Source organism: Heterocephalus glaber, unplaced genomic scaffold, assembly GCF_053883595.1.
Source record: "Heterocephalus glaber isolate CG9 unplaced genomic scaffold, H.glaber_assembly_v1.0 deba00001744, whole genome shotgun sequence".
NCBI lineage: Eukaryota > Metazoa > Chordata > Mammalia > Rodentia > Bathyergidae > Heterocephalus > Heterocephalus glaber.
Window position 1 is genome coordinate 270,888 of NW_028258450.1, and position 17,289 is coordinate 288,176.

The 17,289-nt window shown below is 49.0% G+C and overlaps 1 protein-coding gene across 1 annotated transcript; it reads left to right on the forward strand.

Moving 5' to 3' along the window:
• Window positions 1-4,304: 4,304 nt before the first annotated feature.
• Cyp2s1 (cytochrome P450 family 2 subfamily S member 1) lies at window positions 4,305-14,271 on the forward strand. The gene is made up of 9 exons (XM_004872980.4): window positions 4,305-4,933; window positions 6,088-6,253; window positions 8,413-8,562; window positions 9,231-9,391; window positions 9,477-9,656; window positions 10,506-10,647; window positions 11,992-12,179; window positions 13,408-13,549; window positions 13,687-14,271. Exons 1-9 carry the CDS (start codon window positions 4,760-4,762, stop codon window positions 13,893-13,895), a joined length of 1,512 nt encoding a protein of 503 aa, XP_004873037.1. The 5' UTR covers window positions 4,305-4,759; the 3' UTR covers window positions 13,896-14,271.
• The last annotated feature ends 3,018 nt before the right edge of the window (window positions 14,272-17,289 follow it).

Consider the following 17,289-nt stretch of genomic DNA (forward strand, 5'->3'; position numbering starts at 1 on the left):
CTTTTATGTGCAGCTTTGATTCACCAAGCATTTAATCCTCTCCACTTCCAGTGGCCTGACCTCAACCCAAAGCCACAAGCTCCTATTCCTTTCTGTAGCTCAGCTAAATAAGCTCCAATCCTCTAGCCTCTTCTCATATTTCATGAAACTCGTGCCTATGCATGTAATTGAAATGTTTTTTCCCCATTAATCTGTCTACTATCAGTTTATCTCAATACTCTAGCTTGATCTATTTTATAAGAGAGAAAGTAGACAAAAATCCCAAAAGATTGCAGGTGCTTGAGGTCCCTCAAAGCCTCTCTCAACAAAATGGGCATCACCTTAGACAAGCCTCAGATAATTCTCCTTTTTTTTTTTTTGTGGTACCAGGGATCAAACCCAGGTCCTTACGCTTGCAAGGCAAGTGGTGGAACCACTGAGCTAAATCCCCAGCCCCTTGGGTAATTTTTAATGTGCCAAATAAAAATGTAAGTTTTCTTTTAAATACTGGGCATGTAAATCTGCCTTACTCAAATCTCCTGGACCCTTTTCTAATAAGACCTATATTGTGATTGGTGCTGATAGTATCCCTAGGGCCAAACACTTTATAATGCCTCTAATCTGCAGAATTGGGAAACTAGCTTTTACTCAGCTTTCCTAGTTTTCCCAGAATGTCCTACCCCATCATTAAGAAGAGATTTTTTTTTTCCCCCTCTTTACAGGCAACTCTTTCTCTGGCACCAAAATATTTATCCCCTTTTAGGGGGACATTACTAAAAGGCCCAAGAAGTTGCTAAAGCTTTGTTAAGAGACATTATTCCTAGGTTTAGACTTTGCAAGTCACTCCAGATTGATAACAGACCTTCTTTTGTCTCCAAAGTGACACAAGAAGTTTCACAACCCTTAGGAATAGTTTATTATCTTCATATTCTTGGCATCCTCGGGCATCAGAAAAGGTTAAAAGGGCCAATTTACATATTAAAACCACCTTGAGAAAAACTATGCCAAGAAACCTCAGAGTCTTGCCTAAAACTGTTATCTATTGCTTTACTAAGGATTAAAATTGCTCCTAAAGCCTCTCATTAGCTAAGCCTTTAGGAAATGCTCTGACAGGCCATTTCTAGCTGCTGATCTAGTCACGGACCCCAAAACACAAAAAATGATTAAATAAATCATCAATCTAGGTAAGTACAAAAGACTTTACTAAAATATGCAAGTAAAGTCCTTCCAGCACCAGACTATGAAACTCATATCCCTAAAATTCAACCCAGGGATCATGTGTTACTTAAAGTTTAGAAAAAAAGAGTCACCTTTAGATCAGCACCTTCCTAAATGAAAGGGCCCCTACCAAGTTCATTTAAACACACCCACAGCTGTCAAGTTACAAAGACACACTTCTTGAGTTCATTTATCAAAAATTAAACCTAGGCCAGGGATCTAGCGGTTCCTCTGCCTGCCCCTTAAGCACAAGGTCCCAAGTTTGATCCCTGGTACAAAAAAAAAAATTAAACCTGCTCCTTTTGAGACTCTACAGGATCAAGAAGTCAAAGAGTCAGAGACCTGTGATCAGTACTACTGTACTCCTTTAAAAGACAAATATTCTTCAAGAAGAATAAGAAAGCTAATTCACGATCAGTTAAATGAGTTCATTTGGCCTAAATATATTCTCTCACACCTGCACTATCTCTGTTAAAATCAAAGTCAGATTATTCATTTTTTTCCTAACCCTTATACCATTTTCCAGTAAAGGAACTAATGTTTTCCTGGGCCCAGCAGTATGCCAAAAGCATTAACAAAGATGCATGTGAACAACTGCCCATTTCTAGTGCATTTGGGCTACCATGATTGGGTATCATCTTTACAGAGAGAGGATTAGATAAAACTTCAAATTTTTATAGAACAGCTACAAAGCACAACAATAATTTTAAACCTTACAACCAGGTCTAATGTCTCTCAATGACCAATAAATGAGACTTTTCATCAAAAAGGCCAGAAGAAAAACTTTTCTCTAGCCACAATTAACATTCTTTAATAACTGGCTGTCATCCTGTTTCCATAGAATAACCTGGTGGAAAAAAGTCCTCATTTTTTCCTAGGTATGATACTGGGCATTAGAATTTTTTTTTTTTTTTTGGTACCGGGTATCAAACTCAGGACCTTGCATTTGCGAGGCAGGCGGTGTAACCCCTGAGCTAAATTCTCAGCCCTAAAATTCTTGTCTGTTGCATGATTCATCGTTTTGTGGGCTAATGTCTCATATGTCTTTGCCTTCTTTTTCAGACTATCAAAAGATAATGGCTCTTCATAAAATAAAACTCAATATTTCGGTCCCTGGCTAGGTATGATCAACGCCCCTCCTCAGCCTGAAGCAGTTACTGGAGGTGGACCATCAGCCTTCTGCAAACCCTTCAGAGTAAGGGACCAAAGTCTCAGGGGGAAAATGAGGTTGGATAGAAAAAATAAAGCGAGCTAAAGAAGAAAGAAGAAAAATCAAAAAAAATTAAACTGTATTTTAAAGAAAACTGCAGCTTCAGAACACAAACCTGGCTTATTTACTTTTTTTTTTTTTTCTTCCTTCTCCCAAAACAGCAAAACTGAGCAATTCCCTTTCAGATGCAAATGAGTCTTCCCATTCCCTTTTACTTCAAAATGGTTCTCTTTCACCATAAAGGGACCTCCCTTTTGGCATTTCCCATAGAAATAGCTCACTAAATGTGGGCCATCCTCTCTCATCCTTTAAGACTAAGACTGAGCTTGAGACTAGGACTATAGATTGTTGAATTCTACAGATTTCCACCTCCCAAAACACATAAAAGATCCCCAGTTCCCAATTGTATTGTGTCCCATTTCTTTGAGCACCCACACTCTGCTCTTGAGTGTGTCTTATACCTACTTCTAATAAATCCTTCTCATGCCTCTTTTATTTTTTATTTTTATTTATTTATTTTTGGTACTGAGGACCAAACTTGGGACCTTGTGCTTGCAAGGCAGGTGGCAGAACCACTGAGTAAATCCCTGGCCCATCCCTTTTACTGATGCATCCTAAAATTCTTCTTCCTCAATAGGAGTCAGCAAACTTGCATACTTATTTTAAAGGGGTGGCTTAAATTCCTTATTTCAGCCTCAGGGACCCTCAGACCTAACCCATAACAATAGAAAGTTGTCTCTTTCACACCGTGTACAGGCATACTTCACTGTATGTATTAAAAGTCTTCAGGGCCGGGGATTTAGCTCAATGGTTTCGCTGCCTGTTGTGCAAGCAGAAGGACCCGAGTTTGATCCCCAGTACCAAAAAAAAAAAAAAAAAACCATGTCTTCAGACTAAAATGTTAATTGAAAATACAAAAAAAGCGACTGCCCTTCTGGAAACCTTCCAAAGCATTCCCTTTGCACTAGAAATAAAATGCAGATTCTTGTAATAAAACACAGTCCCTGGAGACCTCCCTTATCCTATATTCTACATTCAATCTTTGAGGCAACAAATATGTACTAGTCACCTACTGTGTGTCAGACACTACACTAGATTCTAGGGATACAGCAGTGATCCAAATCAACAATAATTCCTGACTGTGTGGATCTGACCCCCTGCCTTCTTCCTCAACAACCCTATTCCCCCCAGAAGGCCCTAGTACTTCCTGAAATTATCTAATTTCAATTTGCATGTGGCTATGAGCTCAAGGAGGGCAGGGCTCTTTTCTCCATTGCTCATAGCTGCAGCCTCAGCTCTAGAACAGTCTTGTTTATAGTTAGACCTCAATAACAATTAGGTGTAGAAATATTGCCTAACAGTAATTATTACATGTGCACCTAGTCCTGTTTTAAATTGTATGCAGATGACAGCAGGTGTGTATGTGTATGGTACTAGGGATTGATCCCAAGGCCTTTGCACTGAGCTACTTCCACAGTCCCTTTTGATGTTTTATTTAGAGACAGGGTCTCACTAACTCAATAAACTGCCCAAGCTGGACTGGAATTTACAATCCTCCTGCTTTAGACTCCCAGAGTGCTGGGATGACAGGTATGCACCTCCACACCCGGCTATGTGTACCTATCTAATCCCGAAAACTAGCACTATTGCACAAAAGTGTTAAACAGGCACAGAGAAGGTAGGCTGTGAACTCAAGGAGTCTGGCTTCACTCCTCCTGTTCCTAACCAATGTGCAAGCTGCCTCTAAGTGACTGAGTGAATGAATTAATCAGACTGGCCTGAGTCCAAATCCTAGCTCTGCCACTTAGCCTTGTGACTTGGGAGGGCCAACCTATTTACCTCTGAACCTCAGATTCCTTGTTCTTAAAGGCCAACTTCCTCCTCCTAGTTCACAGATACAAGATCCGGGAGGACAGTGGCTCAAAGACTCGGCACGCACACACGCACGCACGCACACCCCATAACAGCGAGGAGGGAGGTAGAAGCGAGGAGGGCTCCGCGGGCTCACCGGTCTGCCGAGGTGTGGCGGCTGCCTGCAGCCCAAGTCTCCGGCTCCCAGGTTCCTCCTGTTTGCCTACGCCCTACCTGGGGCCCCAAGGGCTGTCTCCGCCCCACCCCACCCCCACCCCCCAGCCCCGGGAAAGCCTGGGTGCCCTGGCGATCGGTCGGTGCGCCAGTCCCCAACCTCAGGCGGAGACGGTGGCCGCTGGGGAGCAGCCAGCCTGTAGGCGAAGGGACAGGTCTGCCCCGCCCCTCCGCCCGATTTCTCCGGAGAAGGAGCCGCCTGGCACCCGCCCTTCACCTTCCCGGCGCCCGGAGCCTGAGCAGGAGCAGAAGGCGCCCACTGCGGCGATGGAGGCGGCTGGCACCTGGGCGCTGCTGCTCGTCCTGCTGCTACTCCTGCTGAGCCTGACGCTGCCCGCGAGCCGGGCCCGAGGCCACCTGCCCCCGGGGCCCGCGCAGCTGCCGCTGCTGGGGAACCTCTTGCAGCTGCGACCCGGGGCGCTGTACTCCGGGCTGCTGCGGGTGAGGGGCCGCGGAGCGTCCCAGCGAGCGGCCGGGGTGCCCTGGAGAGGAGCCAGAGCCCCAGGGCAGGGGGCCCCTCGGGCACCCCAGGCAGGAGGTGGGAGGGATCCCCGGGGCAGAGGGACTGCGGTGCCCAGGGCTGGGGCCAGGAGCAGATTGTCCAGGCTGAGAAGGCGAGGGACGCGCCGCAGAAAGATCTCGGGCTGGGGGACCAGAGCTCGGGAGAGGCAGAGCCTGCAACGTACTGGAGAGGCAGTGAGAGCAGGAAGCTGGGGTCCCAGCCAGAGGGGCCCCAGCGCGGGGAAAGTGGTGGGCAGGGACCAAAGCTGAGAGACAGGAGCCCTCAAGGTCCGGAGTAGCTGGTGCTTAGTGAGCTTGACCCACACGGAGGGAGGAAGAAGAAAGGAGCGGGGTGCTAGGGACTGAGGAGGCTGACGCGAGGCCGGAGGTCGCAGGTTCTCGGAGGGGCAGGGCCTGGCTGGAGGAGTGCGGAGGAATGGTGTGGGAGGGCGGATGTAGCACAGCTAGGAGGGAACCCGGAGTTCCTGGAAAGAAGAGGGGGGCCTTCCAACCTGCATGGGTGGGAGTGGAAAGAGGTTCCCCATTTTAAAAGATTCTGAGGGACTTTAAGGACATAGGAAGGGGTGGGTGTCTTGGGAGAGAGAGCGCAGGTGCTCAGCAGTGTCAGCTCTAGAATTTGAGGGTTTAGCAGGGATTGGAGAAGGGGCTGGATTTGGCAGGAAGGATGATGAATGATGAGACCAAAGTGGGTTCTGGATTTTTCTGGAGCAAGAGGTGAGGGGCTGGCCAGAAGAACTGGGACGGGAACCGAAGGCTATGTTTGGGGAGGGGGCCTGGGAGTCTGGTGCAAGAAGAACTGAGCCTCCCAAGGGGTCTATTTCGAAGCCAGATGTGGTGGTGCATGCCTGTAATCCCAGCAGTCTGCCAGGCTGAGGCAGGAGGATGTCAAATTCAAGATCAGCCGAGGGGTCCATTTGTGCATGAGGGGAAGACACAGGCTTCTGGTAGAGGAGAAAGAAGCCAGACCAGATGACTCATCCAAGGGCCAGGGCCCCAGAATGGAGACAGCTTGACTGGCAGAGGCAGCCCCCCAACCCCACAGTAGCAGCCCCTTCCTCCCTCCCTGCCCACAGCTGAGTAAGAAGTATGGGCCAGTGTTCACTGTCCACCTGGGCCCCTGGCGGCGCGTGGTGGTCCTGGTTGGGCACAAGGCTGTGCAGGAGGCCTTGGGAGATCAGGCTGAGGAATTCAGTGGGCGAGGAACATTGGCTACGCTGGACCAGACTTTTAACGGTCATGGTAAGTAATGAGAGGAGGTGGGGACTGCTGGGTCCTGCCTGCCTGCACTTACAGGTATGTGACTTTTTGCAAGTGGTTTTAGTGCCTCTGTTTCTTTGTCTATACAATGGGCCAAGACTTATGCCTATCCATAGGGTTGTACAAAGGATGGAATGAGAATGGGGCCTGTGCACATACTATCACCAGGATTAATCAGTAGTAACAGTCACTGATCCAGGTGAAGCAAGGCTTGGCAAACTGATAAGCAAGCACCTCAAAAACACAGACACCCTTCTCTGGTGGGACAGAAAATGGACAACCCCTGGCTTCCCCTGCTAGCAACACAGCAATGATGAAGGCAGCCCCTGTCTTGCTCCTCTGGAGCACCCAGGCAAGTGGGAAGCTAGACCTGTCACCAAACAGGGACTGCGCAGAGCAGTGCACCAGATAGAGAGGCACAGGCTGGTATGGGGAGTCCCTGGGACTACAGGGACACTCCATATTGGGTGCAGGGCATCTAGGAAGTCTGCCCGGAAGAAAAGATGTCTGGGGGCTGGGGATTTAGCTCAGTGGTTTTGCCGCCTGCTGTGCAAGTGTAAGGACCTGAGTTCGATCCCCAGTACCAAAAAAAAAAAAAAAAAAGAAAAGATGTCTGAGCAGAGACTCAGGATGACAGGAAAGGGTATTCCCAGCAGAAAGAGCAGCATGTATGAAAGCAAGGGGGTAGGAGAAGACATATTCATCCACTCAGCTGACAATCTCATTATGCCTGGTCCTGTACTGGAGACACGGGTGACCAGTCAGATGCAGTGTCACTGTGGCCCAGGGTGCTTGTAGTAAGACAGCAGAAGGAGAGAGTAGAATTCTACAATAGCAGCCGGCCACAAGGGACCTATACTGGTGGTGGAGAGTGCCAGGGAGGGCTCCTCGGAGGAGGGACCATTTGAGCTGAGACATGAAGGCTGAGTGGAGTTAGTTCATCAAGGAGGGGGGTCATGAGTAATGCAGGCATGAGGACAGCAGGGACGCAGGCCTGGGCACAGGGTCATTACACCTTTGAGGAAGTGAGAGAGGCTGCTGCAGGTGTAGCAGATGAGTAATAAAGCTGAGAAGTCAACAGGCCCCTGGTTACACCACAGCAGTTGATCTTTGGTTTTCCTGGGAGCCTTTTTCTGTTTGTTGGGGGGAGGGGTGTTGTCTTGGGGATTGAACCCAGGGCCTTTGCACTGAACTATACCCCCAGACTTTTTTTTTTTTTTTTAATTTGAGACAGGGCCTCACTAAGTCACTAAGTTGCAGTCAGTTGCAATCCTCCTGTCTCAGCCTCCTGGGTGCTGGGGTTACAAGTGTGGGCTACCACACTCAGCTGGAGCTATACATTTTAAGCAGGATAAGGCTATAGGCAGAGTGGGAAAGATCCCGTGGGCGCTATGCAGAGGACAAAACTGAATGCTGAGACCCCGGGAAGGGAGCCAGCTGGGCCTGTACATGTGCCGGGGGATAGGGTGAGAGGTAGAGCCACAGACCAGGAGATGGATGGTGGACTGAGATAAGGAGAGGTGGGCGACTGAGGCCAGTTTGAGCCATGTGGGGCCAGGGGACACCCAGCAGGAAATGTCCAGGAGGCCACTACAGGCTGTCATTCAACAGGTGGGATATGGCCAGGGATTTAGCTCAGTGGCACCACATCTGCCTTGCAAGCACAAGGTCCTGAGTTCAATCCCCAGTACCAAAAAAAAGTGGATCAACAGGTGGGAATACTGAGAGCTCGGAGAAGGGGAAGGCCTGTCCAGAGCAGGTGTCTTGGGTAAAGAAGGAAAACAATGCAGTTTCACTCTCTTCCCTCTGCTCATACTTCAACTGTGAGGCAGTGGTGCTGAGGTAGGCAAATGGGAGGGGGAAAAAAGAGGGATTAAACAGCAGATGAGTAGAGGAAGGAGTGAATCTGCACTCATCCTGGTTAATCAGAGAGTTGGAGCCCTGAAGTATCTCCTGTTCAGGAAAATCTCCCCTCTAATCCAAAGTCAAAAGGTGGAGGAACCGGTTTGATTATGCATTTATTGAGCTCCTATTGAGTCCTCTTCCCTGGGCCAGGCAGGTACGGACTCAGGACAGGGTGCTGGGGGCACCTCCTCAGAGGGAAGGGGCCAGTCCCTCCTTGAGTCTAGCTTTCTGCACAGGAGTTTTCTTCGCCAATGGGGAGCGGTGGAGGCAGCTAAGGAAGTTCACTATGCTGGTTCTGCGGGACCTGGGCATGGGGAAGCGAGAAGGCGAGGAGCTAATCCAGGCGGAAGTCCAGCATCTGGTGGAGGTGTTCCAGGGGACAGAAGGTCAGCAGGCCGGGCCCAGCCCACTGTGCCTTGGGGGAAGGGCCCAGCCTCGCCCTGGAAGGTGCAGGAGGGGAAACCTGGGGCTGGGCTGGGACTCTGTTCACCTCCACCCTGTCTTTGTCTTGGTCCTGCCACCCTCATCTGTCTCTCTGACTCTTTTTTTCTTTCTTTTCTTTCTTTTTTTTTGTGGTAGTAGAGATTGAACCAGAGCCTTTGCACTGAGATACATCCCCAGACTTCGTGTACATTTTATTTCAATACAGGGCCTCTCTAAGTCACTAAGTCGCCCAGGTTGGGCTTGAATTTGTGATTCTCCTGCCTCAGCCTCCCAGAGTGCTGGAATTACATCTGTGCACCACCATACCCATTTCTTTCTGCCTTTTTTCTTTCCCTCCTTTTCTCTGTTTGACCTCCTCTGTCCATCTCCTGTCCTTGCCTGCCTGCCTCTGACTCTCTTTCTCCCTGCCTATCTGTCTCCATCTATATCCCTGCCGGTCTGTCCATGTGTCTCTCCCTGTCGGTCCACCGTCCACCCATCTGCCTGTCTGTGGTTCTGACCATACCTGTCTCTCTATTGTTGGGTCCAGTATCCACTCTGTCCCTGGGTCTACTCCACCCCAGCTTCCCTCTGGATCCCCACAGCCTTCTCCCTCTCTCATGCCCCGCAGGATGCCCATTTGATCCTTCCCTGCTGCTGGTCCAGGCCACCTCCAACATCGTGTGCTTACTCCTCTTTGGCCTCCGCTTCTCCTACGAGGATGAGGAGTTCCAGGCTGTGGTCCGGGCAGCTGGTGGTACCTTGCTGGGGATCAGCTCCCCGTGGGGCCAGGTAGATGGATGGGACCCTTCTCTGGCCGCTTACCTCAAAAGTTCCTACCAAGCCCCTTGAAAACCAGCTGTGCTTCCCCCTGCAGACCTACGAGATGTTCTCCCAGCTCCTGCAGCCGCTGCCTGGCCCCCACACGCAGTTCCTCCGCCACTTGGACACCTTGGTTGCCTTCACTGCCCAGCAGGTGCAGCGGCACCAGGGCAACCTGGATACCTCAGGACCTGCACGTGATCTTGTCGATGCCTTCCTGCTGAAGATGGCACAGGTGGGGAAGGTTGAGGGAGGGTGTGGGGTCCCTCTTGGATGGGGCTGGTGGTCTGGCTGCTCCCCTTGGGGTCAAATGTACCTGGGCATCTGGACCAGGTCCCTTTCTCTGTCTGCATGTGTGTGTACATGTCTTCTCTGTGTCCTCCTGCCATTCATCTCTCTCTCTCAGTACGTTGCTCTCATCGCCTCTCCCGTTCCCACTCAGAAAGCCTTGGAGTGCTGGCGTCTTGTGCTCCCTTTTGTCTCCTCTTTCCTCTCTCCTTCCTCACCTCTGTGATCGAGACTTGCTGACCTCAAACTTGCCATTTCCTTGCCTCAGTCTCCTGAGTAGCTGAGTTTGAAGGCGTATACCATGTATCTTTAATTCTTTGAGGAGCTACCATACTATTTTCCTTAGCAGTAGCACACTGTACATTGGTACACAAAGGTTGCCATTTCTCCACATCTTCACCAACGTTTAATTCTTTTTTGTGTTCTTGTTTTTCGTTGTTTCTTTGCTTTTGGTCTTTTGAGACAGAGTCTTGCTATGTAGTCTACATTAGCCTCAAATGCGAGATCTTTCTGCCCCAGCCTTGCAAATGCTGGGAATATAGGCATGTGCACCATGCCTGGCTCGCTTTCACTTTTTTCCTCTCTATTTTTTCCTATTAGACGTCTTTTATTTCTTTTAAAGCTTTTCAACAAGAGCAAATTAATATCAGGAGCCTACTTCCCAACTTTTCCAGACATTTATTTAAACTCCCTGGTGAAGTTTTAACTTGCTACTCTGCACCCCAAGACTATTTCCCCTGAACCTCTACTTCCCACAGCCTGTGTTCTCTGAGCCCCTCTGCCTGCTTTCTCCCAGGAGGAACAAAACCTGAGCACAGAATTCACTGAGAAGAACTTGCTGATGACAGTCACTTATCTGTTGTTTGCTGGGACAATGACAGTCGGAGCTACTGTCCGCTATGCCCTCCTGCTCCTTCTGAAGTATCCTGAGGTCCAAAGTAAGAGCCTTTTCTGCCATCCAGGCCCCAGGGACAGAAGCGAGGGTTCAAGAGGGTGGAAGGCACAGGTAGAGGAGCCAGGCTGAACCAGTGTCTGGAGAGGAGAATGAGCACAGCGCTTGTGGTGTCAGCAGTGAGAGGCTTGGGGCTGCCAGTTGCAATGTGAAGGACAGCAAGTGACAAGCCAGGAGGTGGCTGCAGGGCCTTGTCCCCATGGCAGTATATTATGTGCTGTTCTCAGCCATAGGGAGCCATTGGGAGGATTTTGAGCAGCGAGAATATAGGGTCAGCTTTGTATTTTAGTAAAATTCTTTGGGCTTCCCTGCAGAATTGGATTATAGGGCCAGGGATTTAGCTCAGTGGTGCCGCCACTTGCCTCACAAGCACAAGGTCCTGAGTTTGATCTCCAGGACAAAAAAAAAAAAAGAATTGGATTATAAAGGGTGAGAGAGGGAGCCAGGAGCCCCAGGAGAAGGACAGGGACCTAAAGGGAGAGGACAGTGCTGGGCGAGGCTGTAAGGATGAAAGAGAAGCTGAATAGGCAGGTCTTGGAGAATAACAAGGGAGGGAGATGTGCAAGGACAGGCCGAAGTCTGTGGCTGGGAACAGTGGGCCCATCCTGAAATGGGCCAGGAGGGGTGAGGAAGGAATAGGTTTCAAGGGAGACACTCAGGCCACTTTGGAATGAGTTGAGTAGGGTCCAGGGCCATGCATCTAGGAAGTCATAAGACTCTCAGGTCAGGTCTGGAGATTAAAATCTGGGGCCCTCAGCCAGGCTTGTGGTGCATGGCTATAATCTCAGCACTCTGGAAAGCTGGGACAGGAGGATCTCAAGTTCAAACCTAGCCTGAGCAACTTATCATATTAGTGAGATTTTTGTCTCAAAAAAATTTTAAATAGTAATAATAAAGGGTTAGGGATATAGTTCAGTGCAAAAGTCCCTGGGTTCAATACTCAGAAATGAAAAAAAAAAATTACAGAACAGGGAGGGTGAGTGATAAAGAGGCAGGGCTGGGAATGAGCCCCAATGAATTCTGGGTCAGACAGCCATGTTAAATGCAGTCAGGCTGTGGCTTGGACTGGCCTGGTGGTGTTGGGAGAATCAGCTGTGCCTTGGGGCTCTCTAGGCCTCAGTTTCTGGTGCCTACTGCGCAGGGCTGCTATGGGATGATGAGGACAGATGTATAAAGCCCCACACAGAATGTGCGGGCCCCAGGCTCAGTGAGGATTCAGAGGCTGCTCCTCCCTGCCACCAGCCTCACCCGGAATCACTGCTGCCCAAGACATTAGGGCTTCTGAGAGGAAGGTCAGAGCCCCTCACCCCTACTCTCCTCTTGCTTGCAGAGCAAGTTCAGGAGGAGCTGATGCGGGAGCTGCAGGCTGGCCAGGCACCATGCCTGGGGGACCGGGTCCGCCTCCCTTACACGGACGCAGTTCTGCACGAGGCTCAGCGGCTGCTGGCGCTGGTGCCCATGGGCATGCCCCACGTCGTCACAAGGACCACTCACTTCCGAGGATACACACTGCCCCAGGTGGGTATGTGGATGGGCAAGGCCCAAGGGTGGTCTCTGCCTCAGGGTCTCAGTCATTTGCTGAGACAGATGCTATTGGTGTATCTGACCTTTTCTTGGTTTTTACCCCCAGTACTGAGGACTGAACCCAGAGCCTCCTTTATAGTGAGCTGCATGCTCAATCCTGCCATTTTTTTTTTTTTTTTTCTGGTGCCGGGGATCGAACTCGGGTCCGGCAAAACCACTGAGCTAAATCCCCAGCCCAATACTGCCTTTTTTTTTTTAGACAAGTTCTCACTAAGTTGATAAATTGTCCAGGTTGAGCTCAAATTTGCAATTCTCCTGCCTTAGCGTCCCGGTGCTGGAATTACAGGCCTGTGCCGTCAAAGCTGGCCATCTTTATTTTAATTTCTGTCTTCCTATCTGTCTGTCTGTTAGACTGTACTGGAGATACACAGGATCTGTCCCTTTACCTCCTCTCTCCCTCCCTGTCTCTCATTTATTGAGTCCCTGCCCCTTCACTGGAAAGCAGCTGAGACCTAGAACCACCAGAGGGCGATATAGCCCAGGTCCTGAGGTCAATACAAGCTACTCCTTGCTTCCTTGTAGAATCAAACCACAGCCATTAAAATCCAACCACTGTTGCTTCAATCTTGGACAAATTGCTGTATTCTCTGAGCCTCAAAATACCCCTCTTCTAAATTGAGAACAGTAGTTGTATCACCTTGGAGCTATAAGATAATGCTTGTGAAACACCAATTCACCTCTTTGTGGCTGCCGTGGAGGGGTTCTATACAATAAGCAGCAGCAGTGCAATGATACTGAGAAGCCAGGTGTGGTGGAAACAAGCCTGTAGTCCCAGCACTCTGGGAGGCTGAGGCAGGAGGATCACAAGTTCAAACTGGGCAACTCAGTAACTTAACAAGATCCTGTTTCAAAACTTTTAAAAATGAGAAAAAAGGCTGGGGATGTAGTTCAGTGTAAAGGTCTGAGGTTTATTCACCAGTACTGAAAAAAAAAAACAGAGAGTGTGCAGATGTGCACATGACCAAATATATGTGTGTGTGAGATACATGTACCACATACCTGTTACACATAGGTTGTGTGTGTGCGCTCACAATTAACACCCAATTAATACTGATGTCATTGTGTTTTGTACTGTCGTCCCAAGCCCTCCAGACTTGTACTCAGCTGTCCTACACCAAGTGGTCTGGCCTGGTAAGAACTACAGTTTTATCGTTTCCCTCAGGGTACTGAGATCTTCCCTCTCCTCGGCTCTGTCCTGCACGACCCTGCAGTCTTCGAGCAGCCAGAGGAGTTCAACCCGGGCCGTTTCCTGGATGTGGAAGGACGGTTCAAGAAACCTGAGGCATTCCTGCCCTACTCCTTAGGTATAGCCATGGGGCCTGGCTGAGGGTGGCAGCTGGGGGCACCTCCCCTGCACCCTGGGTTCCCTACTGCCACCCCACCCCCTAGCGGACCTGGGGGTGCACAGGACAGCCTCAGCTCCATCCCCTCTTCTTCCCAGGTAAGCGAGTCTGCCTTGGAGAGGGGCTGGCACGAGCAGAGCTCTTCCTCTTCTTCACGGCCATCCTGCAAGCCTTTTCCTTGGAAAGCCCAAGCTCTCCAGACTCCCTGAGCCTCCAGCCAGCCGTCAGCGGCCTCTTCAACATCCCGCCAGCCTTCCAGCTGCAGGTCCGGCCTGCTGACCACCACCCCACTGTGCAGACCAGATGAAGGAGGAGCTCAGGGAGGTGGGAGCTGCCAGAATGACATACCCAGCCTCAGACAGCATAGTGGACAGGATGTGTGTCCGGAGCTCCGGGTCCACACCAAAAGCAGCCCAATTACACCTGCAGCTGTCTCAAGACAACACAGACAGTTGGCCAGGTGTTGGTGCTGGTGTTGACAGTAGTCCCTGTCCCCACCCCCCACCCATATACAGCCTCAAGGCCCCTGCTCTGTATCAAAGTCCCCTCTAGACCCCCTAGAAGAGCTAGAGGACCAAGTGAGGGCCAGCTTCCAAGGCCTACTGCTAGGAAAGAGGCCAGATCTGACCTCCTTGTGACATAAAGGTCCTTATTTTGCAATAAAAGTTTGTTTCTGGCCCCTGGTCTGGCCCAGAGCATGGCCTTCTATGCATATGTGACCATGTCTGTCGCAGTGAGGGGTGGGGGTGAGTGAATCCACCCCTCCCCTGAGGCTGGGCGGGAGCTGGAAAACATGGTCACCACCCACTCTGGCTGTTGACATCAGTACCAGATGTGGAGCTGGGGGTGGTGGGGAGGGAGGGCTGGGCCATCCTGGTTGGGGGCCTGGGCTGGGGAAAACCTGAAGCCAACAGACTCAGACCCTGGGGACTCCCCACGTCTGAAAGCAGATACTTACAATCCCCAGTACTTGCACACGGACCCCTCTCCCGGCTCGTCCACCACCCCTTCCCTCCTGCCCTCCCTTCACAAGGAAACCAAAGGCTTATTTCTCTTTCTTCTTTCTTTCCTTCTCTTTCTTTCTTTCTTTCTTTCTCTTTCTTTCTTTCCTTCTTTCTTTCTTTTTTTTGTACTGAGGATTAAACCCAGATCCTTTGCACTTAAGCTACATCCCCAGCCCTTTTTTACATTTTTTAATTTGAGACAGGGTCTTCCTAAGTCACTAGATTGCCCAGGCTGAGTTCAAATTTGCTATCCACCTGCCTCAGCCTTCCAGAGTGCTGAGATTACAGGCATATGCCCAGCTACCTTTTTATTTCTGTTGTTTTGTTTTGTTCTGTTTGGTTTGTTTTGGTTTGGTTTGGTTTGGTTTTGCTGACACAGTGTGTCACTGTGTAGTTTAGGCTGGCTTTGAATTCACTTTGTGACCTAGGCTGGCCTCAAATTTAGGGTGATCCTCCTGCCTCAGCCTGTAATCCCTTCTCAAAAAAAAAAAAAAAAAAAAGATGAGACTGGAATTAAATTCTGCCACTTGCTACCTGATTATACCCTGTGGAGGATTTACCGTCTGAAAGCCCTAACAGAAGAAAGAAGAAATGTGTAGCCCCCTTTCCGTCTCTCTTAGACAGCTTTCTTTCTCTCAATAAATTTTTCCTACTCTTAAAAAAAAAAGAAATATGTAGGGGGTGGGGGGTAGATCAGTGGTAGGACACTTGCCTAACATATATGAGCCCCTGGATTTAATCCCCATCAGCACCAAAAATTAAGAAATGTGAAAAATTCTGGAACGTAATACAAACTAAATGCATGCTAAGTTCTTGAATTTACTACTGCTATATTTCAAACGATGTGAAAAGGAATGAAGTTTAAGGTTTTTTCTTTTAAAAATTTGAGGCAGGGGCCAGGGATGTAGCTCAGTGGCACTGCACCTGCCTCAAAAGCGCAAGGTCCTGAGTTCAATCCAGGATACCAAAAAAAAAATTTTTTTTGAGACAATGTCTTGGCTTTCCTTTGCACTCAAAAATCATATTCAGGGAAATTTGGAGCCAGCTAGAAATTTTTTTTTAATTAACTTATTTTAAAAAAAAATAGGGTCAGGGATTTAGCTCAGTGGTTTCACTGCCTCCTGTGCAAGCGCAAGGACCCGAGTTTGATCCCCGGTATCAAAAAAAAAAAAAATGGACTTTGCACTGCACTGGTATAAAAATTGACATGAGGAGCTGGAGTGTAACTCGCTGGTACAGCACTTGCCCATCCTGGGTGGGCCTCTGGATTCCATTGCCAGCACTACAAAAAAAAAACAAAAAACCAAAAAATAGTTGACATCAGGAAGATTTAGTAGTAGTAAAAAATATGAACTCACATGGTTTCTGCCTCAGCTTCCCAGAGTATGAGATTATCGGCATGCACTACCACACCTAGCTTCTACAATATTCACTACTGATTTTCACACTTATCACAATGAACACATATCAGTGTACGTGTTTCCCAGATGATCTCATATTTTATAGTAAGTTTGTTCAAATCAGAATCCAAATGTCATCTGATATGTCTCTCTTTTTTTTTTTTTCTCGATACTAGGTTTTTTGGGGTTTTTTGGATTTTTTTGTCTTTGGTACTGGGGATCGAACTCAGGACCTTCCACTTTCAAAGCAGGCACAGTGCAACTGAGCTAAATTCCCAGCCCTCAGTACTAGGGATTGAATTCAGGACCTTGCACTTGTGAGGCAGGCACAACGCCACTGGGCTAAATCCCAGGCCCTTGATATGTCTCTTAAATTGTTAAGATCTGTAACCATTCCCATTCTTTTGTATGCCATTTATTTCTTAAATAAGCCAGGTCATTGGCCCTGTACAATTGTTCTTGATCTGGATTTGGCTGATGGCATCTTTGCAGTGTTTCAAGATGTCCTTCACCCCCAGAATCTCCTGGAAACTGGAAACTAGATCAGATTAGAGATCATTCTAGCAAAAGCTCCTCCCTGGAGGCACTGCACCTCTAATGGTCCCACATGTAGTGACATTTGAGGCTCGGGTGTCCAGGTCTTGATCCCTCTGCCGAGAAGCCTTCAATCAACCTTTCACCAACTGGCTTTAGGGGAAATCTTACACCAGATTAAGGGTAGGCTGTAGCTTAGTGGCAGAGAGCGCTTGCCTAGCATGTGCAAGACCCTAGGTTTGATTTGGTTATTAGCAAATAAGTAAGTAAAACCAGACCAGATCATGTCTTTCCTACTCAAAACCCACCAGTGGCTTCCACCCCAAGATGAAGTCCAAAGTCTTCGCCAGGCCAGACCCCTCTCTGACCCTACTACCCTCCATCCCACCTCCATTCATTCCAGGCACAATGCAGCCTCCCCAAAGTTCATCATGCCTAGCTCCTGCCTACCTCCGGGCCTTTGCAGTGGCTGTACCCTCTTCCTGGAAAGCTCTTCCCCACATGGCTCACTTTCAATCTCCATTAGAATCTCACAGAGGCCTTCCCTAACCATCCTCTCTGAAATAGCACTTCCACTCCTTGCTGTTTCCTCTTCTGCTTTATTTTTCATCAAAGCCCCTTGTATTCCTTTTTTTTTTTTTTTTTTTTTTTTTTGGTACCAGGGATTGAACTCAGGACCTTGCACTTGCAAGACAGGCACTGGAACCAATGAGCTAAATCCCCAGCCCAAAGCCCCCTTGGATTCTGACAGATATTTTTGTAA

Excerpts from the sequence above, each read along its gene's own strand:
- Cyp2s1 (XM_004872980.4), top strand. The coding sequence starts at position 4,760 with ATGGAGGCGGCTGGCACCTGGGCGCTGCTGCTCGTCCTGCTGCTACTC. Across the intron at positions 6,254-8,412 it reads CCAGACTTTTAACGGTCATG|GAGTTTTCTTCGCCAATGGG; the intron begins GTAAGTAATGAG and ends CTTTCTGCACAG. Across the intron at positions 9,657-10,505 it reads TCCTGCTGAAGATGGCACAG|GAGGAACAAAACCTGAGCAC; the intron begins GTGGGGAAGGTT and ends GCTTTCTCCCAG.